This window comes from Vigna unguiculata, chromosome 3, assembly GCF_004118075.2.
Source record: "Vigna unguiculata cultivar IT97K-499-35 chromosome 3, ASM411807v1, whole genome shotgun sequence".
In the NCBI taxonomy this organism is placed as follows: domain Eukaryota; kingdom Viridiplantae; phylum Streptophyta; class Magnoliopsida; order Fabales; family Fabaceae; genus Vigna; species Vigna unguiculata.
The window spans coordinates 6,214,031-6,225,263 of NC_040281.1; the positions used below are offsets into that span (position 1 = coordinate 6,214,031).

Consider the following 11,233-nt stretch of genomic DNA (forward strand, 5'->3'; position numbering starts at 1 on the left):
CCTAACCTAACCACGCCAACAATTTCAAATTTAAGATACTTCAAACACGTGATTAGACACCACTAACTATAGCTTCTTCTTTTTTGTATTTAATTAATACAACTCATTAATCACATTTAAAATTAACACCAATAATCAACATACCTGTTGTAAGTCATTGGAACATAGAAAAACAGCATTACGGTACCCATGCAAAGTGTCAACTTATTAGGTTTTTAATTATGTTTAAAAAAACCGTACGATATATATATATATTTGGGTTGTATGAAGAGTTACAATTGGAAATTCTTAAAACAAATTTATAAGTAATGTAAATTAAAAGCTGATTTTGTAAGTTTGTAAATTCTCACTTCTTAAGATGATACTCTAATACATGTTTTAAAGTGAAATGATGTGTTTGTTTTATAAGATCGAATTAGAATTAAAATTCGAATTAGAACTAAAAATAGAACTAGAATTAAAATTCACGTCTCAAAAGTAATACCAAAATGACTATTTTGAAAAGATACAATGAAGTTTTAACATCAATAACCATAAACAAATTTATATATAATATTAAAACATTACCTTTAATTTAACATAAAATCATTAGCTTAAAGTATTCTTAAATCTTTAATAATTTTAGTTATTGTTGATTTTTTTTCGTAAAAACTTTGAAAAGATCTAAAAATAGTGGAACGGGGTTGTGTAAGTTTGTGCGATTCCTCTGAGTTCTTGTGTTCCTAACAAGGGCATTTAAAAGCATGGGTTAAATATATTTTTGGTTTCTCAAGTTTTAATGAATTTTGGAATTAGTTCCTCTTTGAAACCTTATATCAATTTAGTCATTTTATCTTTATAAATGCGTAGATTTAGTCCTCCTTACCAAATTTTGTTAAGTTTATTTGACATTTTAAGCACATCTTATGATAATATTTGAGTTAACATTGAAGCGAAAATGTGTCAAACGGTGTAAACAATTCAAATACTATCATGAAATGCACTTGAAACATCATATAAACTTAACTAAATTTGGTTAAAAGCACTAAATTCATAATTTTTGAAAATGAAGAACTAAATTGGTCAAAATTTTTGAAAAGAAACTAATTCTAAATTTTTACAGAAACTTGACGGAAAAAAAAAATTAAAAGCAGAATAAGAAAAAGAAGAGCTTGTGGGTTATGGGGTTGATGAAAGAGATACCTTAATGATGATGCAGGAGAGGTAACAGCTATTTTCTTGATTTGATCTTCGTCTATGGAATTGATATGAAGATGGTGATATGAATAGATAAGCATAATTTTCTATTCGGGAATGCGACTCAAATTTTGAGTATTTCATACCAGTCGCCATTTTGATAAGTCCAATGCCACCTAACGTTTTTTCTTACTTCCCTTTAACCACATCATCCTTTTCTTTTGCGTTACGTTAATTAAACTATTCTAATTTATATTTTTCAAATCTCATTATACTTATATTATATATTATTATATAAATCCTAAATTATAGTTAAATTCCTAACAAATTGCAATGTTGAAACAATAGAAGAAAATTGAAGTGGTGGAAAGTGAAAGAGCAAAAGGGTTGAAGTTAGGACTGCGTCAAAGGCACATTAGAAGTCTACGTAGTGGGTGTGGTGGGGCTTTTTAATTTGTAGCACTAACAAATCTGTTCTTTTCCTCCCTTCTAAGTAAAAACTTGTCTTTTTTACCAAAAAATATACTAGTTTTTCGTCATCAAAAATTATTTTGCTAACACAGTTATTATGGGTTTACATTAATAGTACATTACATTGATAATATGCGACTATTAACTTTAAGTATATAAATAGATATAATTATTTTTAAGATTAAATATGTTTTATCATATCCAATTCAAATGTATATTAACATTTACAAAATAATTAAAAATTAAAATGACTATCTATTATTTTTTATTTTTGAAAATTAAAATATATCAAAGTTTGAAATAAGATAAATTATAATTTTGTATCCAAAATTACATATTAAAAAGCATATTTGACTCAATTATCAATGTTTCTACAACTTTAACAAGTATTTTTTTTTGTTATAAACATCCCGAAACATATCATTTTGTCATATATTAAGGCGAGGGGAAAGTTAATTGTAAGGTTTACTAATATTATAATACTTATTTTTATTTAAATAAAAGTTACACTATAAAAACATCTTATTGACAACCAATTTTAAAATTATCCAAAGTTATTAATTATTTTATAACGATCAATTTAGATACTAATTTACATAACACAAAATTATTCATTACTAAAATAGTCATTATTATAAATAAAAAATTATAATTAATATCTAAATTTGTCACTAATTAATTAAAGACTAATTTAGAAACAGATTCCTTTGATAGCAAAATCCTTGGTAGCTAATGTTGAGTGTTTAGTGACCAATTTCCTTTGATAAATACATTTTAGAAATCAATTCAGAGATCAATTATAATTTTTTATTTATTATAATGACTATTTTAGTAACCAATAATTTTTATTTTATAAATTAATATCTAAATTGGTCACGTGATTAACAACTTTTAGTTACTAAAATTGTTTGTTAATAATTTTTATCTAGTTTTAATACTTATTATAAATATTAATAGTGAGAATAAAAAAGTAATTTAGTCTTTATACATTATAGTGATAAAAAGATTGTTTGAGTAACATTTCAAATATATACATGTTGTGAAATTTATATTAACGAATATGCCTAATATTAATTTAGAATTTTCCAGATATTTTTTTCTTCTATTGAATACATTTAGGAGATAAAAAGAATTCATGTACCCACAAACATGAATTTTAGCATATAAAAGATGTTGATTTTTATTTTGAGAGACGTGTCTTTATGATTTATTTTTCAAGACAAATTGACTTTTATTTTATTTTTATTCTTCTGCGAATAATAGATTTTTAGCTGTAGGGGAACATGGTGAACAACCTATGAAACGAGACAGAATTTGGCATTTGACTTGTGTTCGTTATTTTGGGTTTAGCAACTCAAACTTTTGTTCATTGGATTCAACAGTCTACATTATTGTTCATTAATTAGAGTTCAACAATCTACACTTCATTCCAAACTTTGACGAGTAACAATTTGGGATTGTGAGAAAACCGACAAAACAAACTCTCAATGTGGTCCTTTTGTTTACTTTGAATACAACGGGGAATGAGAACAAAGAAAAGAAAAGAAAAAGGTAGAAGATGCTATTTTTTTATTAATTGAAAGGGAAAAGAAAAATGACCAAAAATATTTTTTTTAATTATGTTTTTGTAGATTAATTTTAATAAATTATTCAATATATCAAATATGGATTTTTACTTTAATTGATTGATGGATGAAAAACACAAAAAGTAAGCATAACTAAGATGTAAAAATATGTCTAAGATGACCTTATCTAAAAACAATAATTATAATTAATATATGTAATTTAAAGTTTGCCATTTTTTAAAGAGAAAATTATATTGGTAACTTGATAAATTATCATGAGAATCATTCATTTCTTATTAACACACATGAATAATAATATATACATGTCAAATTTTCTACTCAAATCATCAAGATACAATATATTATCTTAATTTTCTTATTTTTGTATGAATGAACCCGTTACAATGTATTACATGTTTAAATTAACTATCCAGTCCTTTTTTTTTAATTAATTGTTTATAGTAATTTAATCAAGTTAATGGTAATTACTGTTTTTTAAAGATATATATATATATATATATATATATATATATATATATATATATATATAGTCTCATAAAAAAATGATAAAAACACATGGAATATTTAAGATTTATATTCTTTCTATTTGAGGTTTTCCAATTTTTATTAACCATAAATATGAAATTGCTACTTAACTTTTGTTTGAATTCATATCATTCACTAAGAACATTCACACAACAACACACACAAACAAATAACTACTTCTTTTGATTAAAATTTGTAATCCCCTTTAAATTCTTTTATATTTTTTGAAGTTCCACTATGGATCGATTGAGGTATGTTGATGTATTACAACTCCTTGTCAAGAACATAGAAGAAATACGTGTTTCTTTGAAATCAGATGTTAGGAATATAATGATACAAAATTATAGACAAACATAAAAGGGTTTTATATCATACATACAGGGTCCTACACAGTGAGAAAAAATTAGTAGAAATATTAAAGAAAAAGAAAAAAATCACATGGGTAATTTAAACTTTTCTTAAGTCTATGAGAGTGCACGAAGAAAATATGAAGGTACAAAAAGAATTACCCTACATATTTTTTGGGCCTCATCAACCCAACAAGCCCACATAATAATGACATAAAAGTCGAATGTGCAATCTGCAACAAAGGAAGTTACTACACCTTCAAAGACTCTTACAAAAATGTTGAAGAACAATAAGCAAAATTTAGGAATCTAGAGATTTCCAAACTTGGCAAATCTAATTAATTCAAAGTAATTTATTTTATTCTAGACATAAATCAAGTTAATTATTGAATTGGTTTTTTTATTTTCAAAAGCAAAATAATTTGATCTCTCAATCAACAGTCTCAAATTTACTATGTTTAGACTCGTATTCTGAACTCTCATCAACTTCTTATTTACTTTTTTCACACATATGATTATTGTTCCTGCAGAAAACAAATAAGATGAGTTAGGCACAAGCGTCATGAGTTAGGCACAAGCGTCACCTTACCATGTAGTCCGCTATCTCCTCAGTTGGCCTCTCCCCGGTTGATACATGTCAGCTTGAACCCAATAGGGGTTACCTGCAGAAGAGTCTCCGAATCTCAAGTAAGTTAAAGCTCTCAGAAGGTCAAATCAGTGATTAATGAATGCGTACCTTTAATTACTGGGATCCACGTGTATTTATAGAACATTAATGATGTCTGATTACCTCATGGGCCAGGCCTTGACTTGGGCTCTAGTTTGGGCCATGAGTGGGCCTGGGCCCTAACCCAGACCCTTAAGACCTATTGAATGCGGGGGCTTCTATTTTCACTAAGTTTATTGGAGTTGTCGGCCTGGGCTTTAATCTTATCAGGTCTGCTGGAGTAGCCGGCCTGGACCGGCTACCTATCTGAGGTTACATGAGGTGTAGGTTATTCTTCTAGAGGTATAGGTTAAAACCGGTACAAGTTAGGCTGATTCGACAAAGGCTGAATACTTGGCTGCCTTGATATATATATTGTTTATTTATTTGGTCGAGTTTGGTTAGGTGTGGTACAATTATATTAAGGGTCTTTGGTTATGATTATAGTTCAACTTTTTTGTTGCATTTTATTTTTAATAAAGATGATAATGAAATATGAAAAATTGAAGTATAAACGTTTGAAATTCATTAATTAATTAATTAATTGTTGCCTAAAATGTTTGAGGGGTACAATTCTTTTCGTTGGAAGTAATATAAATTTAAAATTTTGTATAGCAAGAAAATAATGATGTATTTTTAATTTAATTCAATAACGTAAAATTAACTCCACTCGATCTATATCAAATAAGTTTAATTCAACTTGAGGAAAAAAAAAACTCTTACAGATAAAATAAAAAATGTATAACTTTGATATAAATATGACTTAAATATATATGAAATGTTTTACAAATGTTCTACCGTATTTTAGTTCTTAAAAAAATTGTTATTTTCACAAATCACATTTTCTTAATATTCTTTTTCAATCTCTACAGTAATTATAGTTAATTTAGTGATGTTATAATTAGCAAAACTAAAAGATATTAATTAAGATTTTTTTTTTGGCGATTTCAACTGGGATACTTTCCAAACAACATGAATAGAAAAGTTGACAAAAATAAACTTCAACCAGTAATCTGAAATGATGTCAGTTTAAATAACTCAAGTTAATATTAACTAAAATTAATTTAATTGATATCAAATAAGAAAAAAAAAACTTTTTCAATTTTATTAAAATAAAATTAGCGTATTTGATAAAAAAAATAATATTAATTTAAAACAAACATCAGTTTAATTTTTCTTAAACTATTAATAATTATTTATTATTTAATATTTAAATAATATTAAGTATTTGATGGTTATTAAAATATTTCATAAAAGAAATTTGATGGGTTGTTTTTTTTTCTAGTAACATTTCAGATACGAAAATAAGGTCATCTAGATTTGTTTACATATATGTTACAGCTGGCATGCAAACGTGCGATGCATGTTTGTCTTAGTTGTTGAGATGTAAGAAATGAAAAAGGGCAAAATAGGAAGTCTACCATTTACCAAAATTGTCGAGATCCTTCATCCACCCATGACCGGGTCTCTGGGTTCCTGTCATAATCAAACAAGCAACTGAAACGAAACAAAAAACAAAAAAACTGAAAACTAACTATTGCATTTTTCTTTTCAAAAAGTTACACATTTCTGCTTCATTATCCTCCCCTCCTTTCTTCATCGTTCAATTGCGTATAACCTTTCCAACTTCAAGGAACCGAAAAGGAACAAGCTTTGTCTCCTAGGAACAGAAAAGATTGAAGCTTTGTTGTTTCAATGTTCGATTTTACATGGTTTTGTTGGAGATTTCTCAAGTCATGAGTCATTAGAATCAATCGTTATTTTCTGCAATTCTTCCCATTTCTTGAATTGTCATTTCAACCAGCCTATCAATCTTGTCTCTTTTTTAGCTGAAAAACGTACCGATCTTTCATCGTGATCAACAACACCACCACCTTAATGAAGCATCCTTAAACACAGATAACCAAACCATTTTAACATGGGAAACAACTCTCAGAGTAAATGTGGCTGTGGTGGCATGATATTCTGGCGTTCTGCTTCCAAAGACAACAATGCCGACAATTTTGGAAAGGCATCAAAGACCTCAGACACAAAAAAACAACAGGGTGGTCGTGAAGGTGTAACTTTGATTGAAACAGCTTCATCCGACAAACACGCAGATTCTTCATCTGGTTCAAACACCAAGCCAGTCCCTCTTGTTAACCAAACCCGCCAAAGGAACCATCCTAAAGCGTTACAAACCCAGGGCTACGTGAACAATGGAAGAAGGGTCCCTAAAGAAGCCGAGGGTAATGTCAACAATGGAAGAAGGGTTCCTAAAGAAGCCGAGGGTTATGTCAACAATGGAAGAAGGGTCCCTAAAGATGCAGTTGGCATTTCTGGTGAACTTGAAAGCATGTTTTCCGATCGCCAAAAGGGAAGCAGCACCCTTGTTCGTGCTTCTTCTAGCAACGTGATGATGTTCAGTAATTTAGGTAACCTCAGGAAAGGAGGGAATACCAACACCAATTCTCAGAACGTCGTTGATTATCGTGCCAAGCAAAGCGATGAAAGCCCTGTTTCTAACGGAAGATACACAAACCAAAGGGTGGAGAATGCAAGTAAAGGAAGCACGGAAAAAACGGGTTCTCTATGCAGGGCCGTTTCCACTAGAATGGACCCCGAACAATTGAAGATAATGGGCAATGAGGATTACAAGAATGGAAGATTTGAAGAAGCATTGGCTCTTTATGAGGCTGCAATTTCAATTGACCCCAATAAAGCTTCCTACAGGAGCAACAAAAGTGCAGCATTAACGGCTCTTGGGAGGCTTCTGGAGGCTGTGTTTGAGTGCAGAGAAGCCATTCAAATAGAGCCTCATTACCAAAGAGCTCATCAGCGATTGGGGAGCCTGAACAAGAGGTAATAAACTGTGATTGTGAAATATAATACTTGCATTTTTTCTTTCTTTCTTTCTTTCTTTTTGGTGTTGTCGCTAAGTGTTAGTTTATGTTTGTCTACAGATTAGGAGAAACAGACAATGCTCTTTATCATTACAAACTAGCAGGATCAGAGGCTGACCCGGAAGAAATGGCTAAAGTAAAGAAAATCCAGTTCCATTTAAACAAATGCACTGAGGCACGTAGGATAGGAGACTGGAACAACTTGATTAAGGAGGCCAGCTACGCTATTTCATCTGGTGCAGATTCTGCTCCACAGGTTCGCTATAATGCCTATCACTTTTTCTAGGTTATGATATGATAATATGTATCTGATTGTGGCTTTACCTGAAGATATTTGCATTGCAAGCCGAGGCATTTTTGAAGCTCCGTAGGCATCAACATGCAGAGGAAGCACTTCTGAAGGGACCAAATTTTGATGTTGAGCAGTGCACCAGGTTCTTTGGACAAATTTGTAATGCAAACTTGTTGGTGATTCGGGCTCGGGTTTATTTGGCAGTTGGCAGGTTAGTGTATCATTTATAAAGGAAGAACAGAATGTGTTTCTTAATTAATCTTCATATATGCACTCATTGTTGTGCCAGGTTTGATGATGCTCTAGTTGCAATTAATCAAGCATGTAAGCTAGATTCAAACAATAAGGACGCGATAAAGGTGATGACGAAGACTAAAGCTGTGGCCAGTGCTAGATCAAATGGAAACGAGCTTTTCAAGGCATCAAATTTCTCAGAAGCTTGTGCTGCATATGAAGAGGGGTTGGAGAATGATCCATATAACTCAGTTTTGCTATGCAACCGAGCTGCATGTAGATCAAAATTAGGCCAATTTGAGAAGGCCGTGGAAGATTGCAATGCTGCTCTTAACTTACGACCATCTTACAGCAGGGCCAGGCTAAGAAGGGCAGATTGCAATGCCAAGGTAAAAAAAAAGGAACTGAAATTTCCTTTGTTTATGAACATAATGCAGTGTGTTTTTAGCATTTTGATGTGGTTTGTGTTATGTTTACGATGCAATTGTAGTTGAAAAGATGGGAAGCTTCAATTCAAGACTATGAAATATTGGTAAAAGAGACACCGGAGGATGAGGGAATAAAGAGGTCTTTGATGGAGGCCAAAGAGCATCTTCTGCAACAGCGAAGTGAATGAAGGTTATCGAGTGTGGTGGACTTGAGAGAATGGTTTGCACTTTAGACACTGAGTTTGGTGAAGAAATATGAGAAGTGATGCGTCACAAAGTTGAGGACAGGAAAATGGCCCTACTGTGCCTGTAATGTGAAGGATGATAGATAAGCACACTTATGGTCAATGATCAATTATCAATTATGAATTCTTTGTAGAGAAAGTTGTGGAGGAACACTAGGGACCCATTGTCAAGGATAAAGTGTCACTTTAATTATTTCTAATGTTGAATCAATCAACTGAAGGTGCAAATTTTTCAATTTTTATATTGAGATTGAAGTTTGACTTGAATGGTTGGAGATAGCTTGATATCCTCTCATGTTATGCCATGAACAGATTGATTATAAAGAAACTATTTTTTTTAATGAAGGTATGTGCATATGTAAACTTGTGTCATCTCCACGCGACTTACATGAAAAATTCAAATAAGCAAATTAATAAATATACGCCAACTGTATTTACACGTGGAACATGTTCTCGTTAGAAAAAATACTAAATAAACAAACGTGTAATGAAGAAAAAACGATTTCTGTATGAAGTTAAAAAAATAAAAACGCAAGTATTGGCAAAAGAAGTGATGTAATCACGTGGCAAAAAATCACACACAAGAAGTCCTTCACTAATTCCTACGGCATTACATACAACCTTAATGAAAATTTAACTCTTCACAACCTCATGTTAATAAACGACATAACAAAAGAACAAGTTATGGTCATAAGGCAAAAAAGAAAAAATAGTTGAGTACTAAATAGTGTTGTGTCCATCCATTTCAGTAATTTTCATTTTTTTTATATTTGAAAAGCGAATTCAAAACTTCAAATACACACGACCTCAATACCATAGCGATTGATACAGATAGTTTCCATTATAATTGAAAACTACAAAAGAAAAAACGGGTTTTGATCCCTCAAACCCGCTTTTCCAATTCAAGTACTAAGAGGATGCTTATTTTCTTTCGTGATCGTTGCCATAAAAAGTTCCCCAACAGCAGCAACGATAACCGAATCACACTCACATAAAGAACCACCTAAACCTTCCTCACGGAAGTGTAATCTAGATTGCCGATCTGGGTCCAGATCCGGATCCGGATTCGGATTCAGATTCAGCGCGCTCCGAAGCTAGCCGGGCCTGTTCCAAGCTATAGCGGCAGTGGTTCCTGACCGCCCAAAGCTGGTAGGGGGAGGTGTCGAGAGCGAGCCACTGCTCCACCTCGAACTGTTCCTGAGAACAGGGTTTGTGGGGCCCAGTGGAGGTGACTTCGACGTAGTTAAGGTACCAGCCGTGGTGCGAACCGGATCCGTCAGAGGTAACGTTGACGGCACAAACGGGTCCTTCAAGACATGGTGCCTTTCCGCTGAAGATGTCGAGGTTGCCGCGCTCGAAGTAGTTGTAATCCTTTCCCATCAAACCGCCCCACGCTTCGAGGTTTTTAATGTAGATGTAGTAGCCGAACTTGTCGTACAACTTGATCCCGATCTTGGAGTCCGTTCCGCCCTTAACCACCGATCCGGTTCTAACGTACGCCGTGTACACGCAGTCGTCATCCTGCATTCAATTCAACTTCCGAGCTGAGTAACAGCGAGGCAGAGATTAACGAGATATTGAAAATTATGAATAATTGCAGCGTTTTGTTTTGTCTTACCGATCTAACGGTTCCTGCGATGCAGAGTGAAAGGAGGAAGAGGAGGGAGAGAGAGAGTGTTGAAGGTGCCATTTTTGCGTTCCTTGGAGCGCTGAAGAAGAAGGTGTTGCCATTGGTAGTGATTTATAGAGGGGGCCGCGAGGAACATGCTTCCGCTTTCTCTCCCTTAGGATATTATTAAAATAGCATCCCATCATTACATTACATTTTATATAAAATAAAATTAATAACCTTTTCCTTCTATTTTTTTTTTTTTACTTTGTTACATTTGATCTTTCTATTAATAAAATGGTTGAATTAAAGTTCTATGAAAGGGTTGGATAAAGTTTTAATCATGTTTCTTAATTTGGAAAAAGTATTACCATCACTATTTCATTCTAAAATTATTGTTATTAATTTTATAATTTATCATTAGAAGATTTATGACTCTTGAATTAAAGTTATGAATATTTTTAATTGCAAACGATTTTATATGTATTTGAATTAAAAGTTCTCGCATCCTTATATTTTACGAAATTTAAATATTTAAATCAATCTTTCTTAAAGTTTAGTTTACGAGCTTATTGACATAACATTATTATAATCAATCAATACATTTAAAATATTGTTTCTTTTGGAGATTGAAACTTTGTCATAATTTTTTCATTAAAAAATATTTCAGAATGTTGAAGGAGAAGTGTGTATTTAAATTGTCCTTATATTCGATTCTTAAGTGAGGTAAAA

At 31.7% G+C, this 11,233-nt stretch overlaps 2 protein-coding genes across 2 annotated transcripts; one reads left to right on the forward strand and one right to left on the reverse strand.

The window, feature by feature from the left end:
- The first annotated feature begins 6,369 nt into the window (after nucleotides 1–6,369).
- Nucleotides 6,370–9,174, forward strand: LOC114179713 (inactive TPR repeat-containing thioredoxin TTL3). Its single transcript, XM_028066133.1, has 5 exons — nucleotides 6,370–7,652; nucleotides 7,754–7,949; nucleotides 8,024–8,196; nucleotides 8,275–8,608; nucleotides 8,710–9,174. The coding sequence occupies exons 1-5, from the start codon at nucleotides 6,730–6,732 to the stop codon at nucleotides 8,833–8,835; spliced, it is 1,752 nt and encodes a 583-aa protein (XP_027921934.1). The 5' UTR covers nucleotides 6,370–6,729; the 3' UTR covers nucleotides 8,836–9,174.
- Nucleotides 9,175–9,605: 431 nt separating this feature from the next.
- On the reverse strand, nucleotides 9,606–10,657 carry LOC114176182 (PLAT domain-containing protein 3-like). The gene is made up of 2 exons (XM_028061134.1): nucleotides 10,511–10,657; nucleotides 9,606–10,413 (listed from the first exon to the last, which is right to left on the reverse strand). Exons 1-2 carry the CDS (start codon nucleotides 10,580–10,582, stop codon nucleotides 9,922–9,924), a joined length of 564 nt encoding a protein of 187 aa, XP_027916935.1. The 5' UTR covers nucleotides 10,583–10,657; the 3' UTR covers nucleotides 9,606–9,921.
- Between the last annotated feature and the right edge of the window lie 576 nt (nucleotides 10,658–11,233).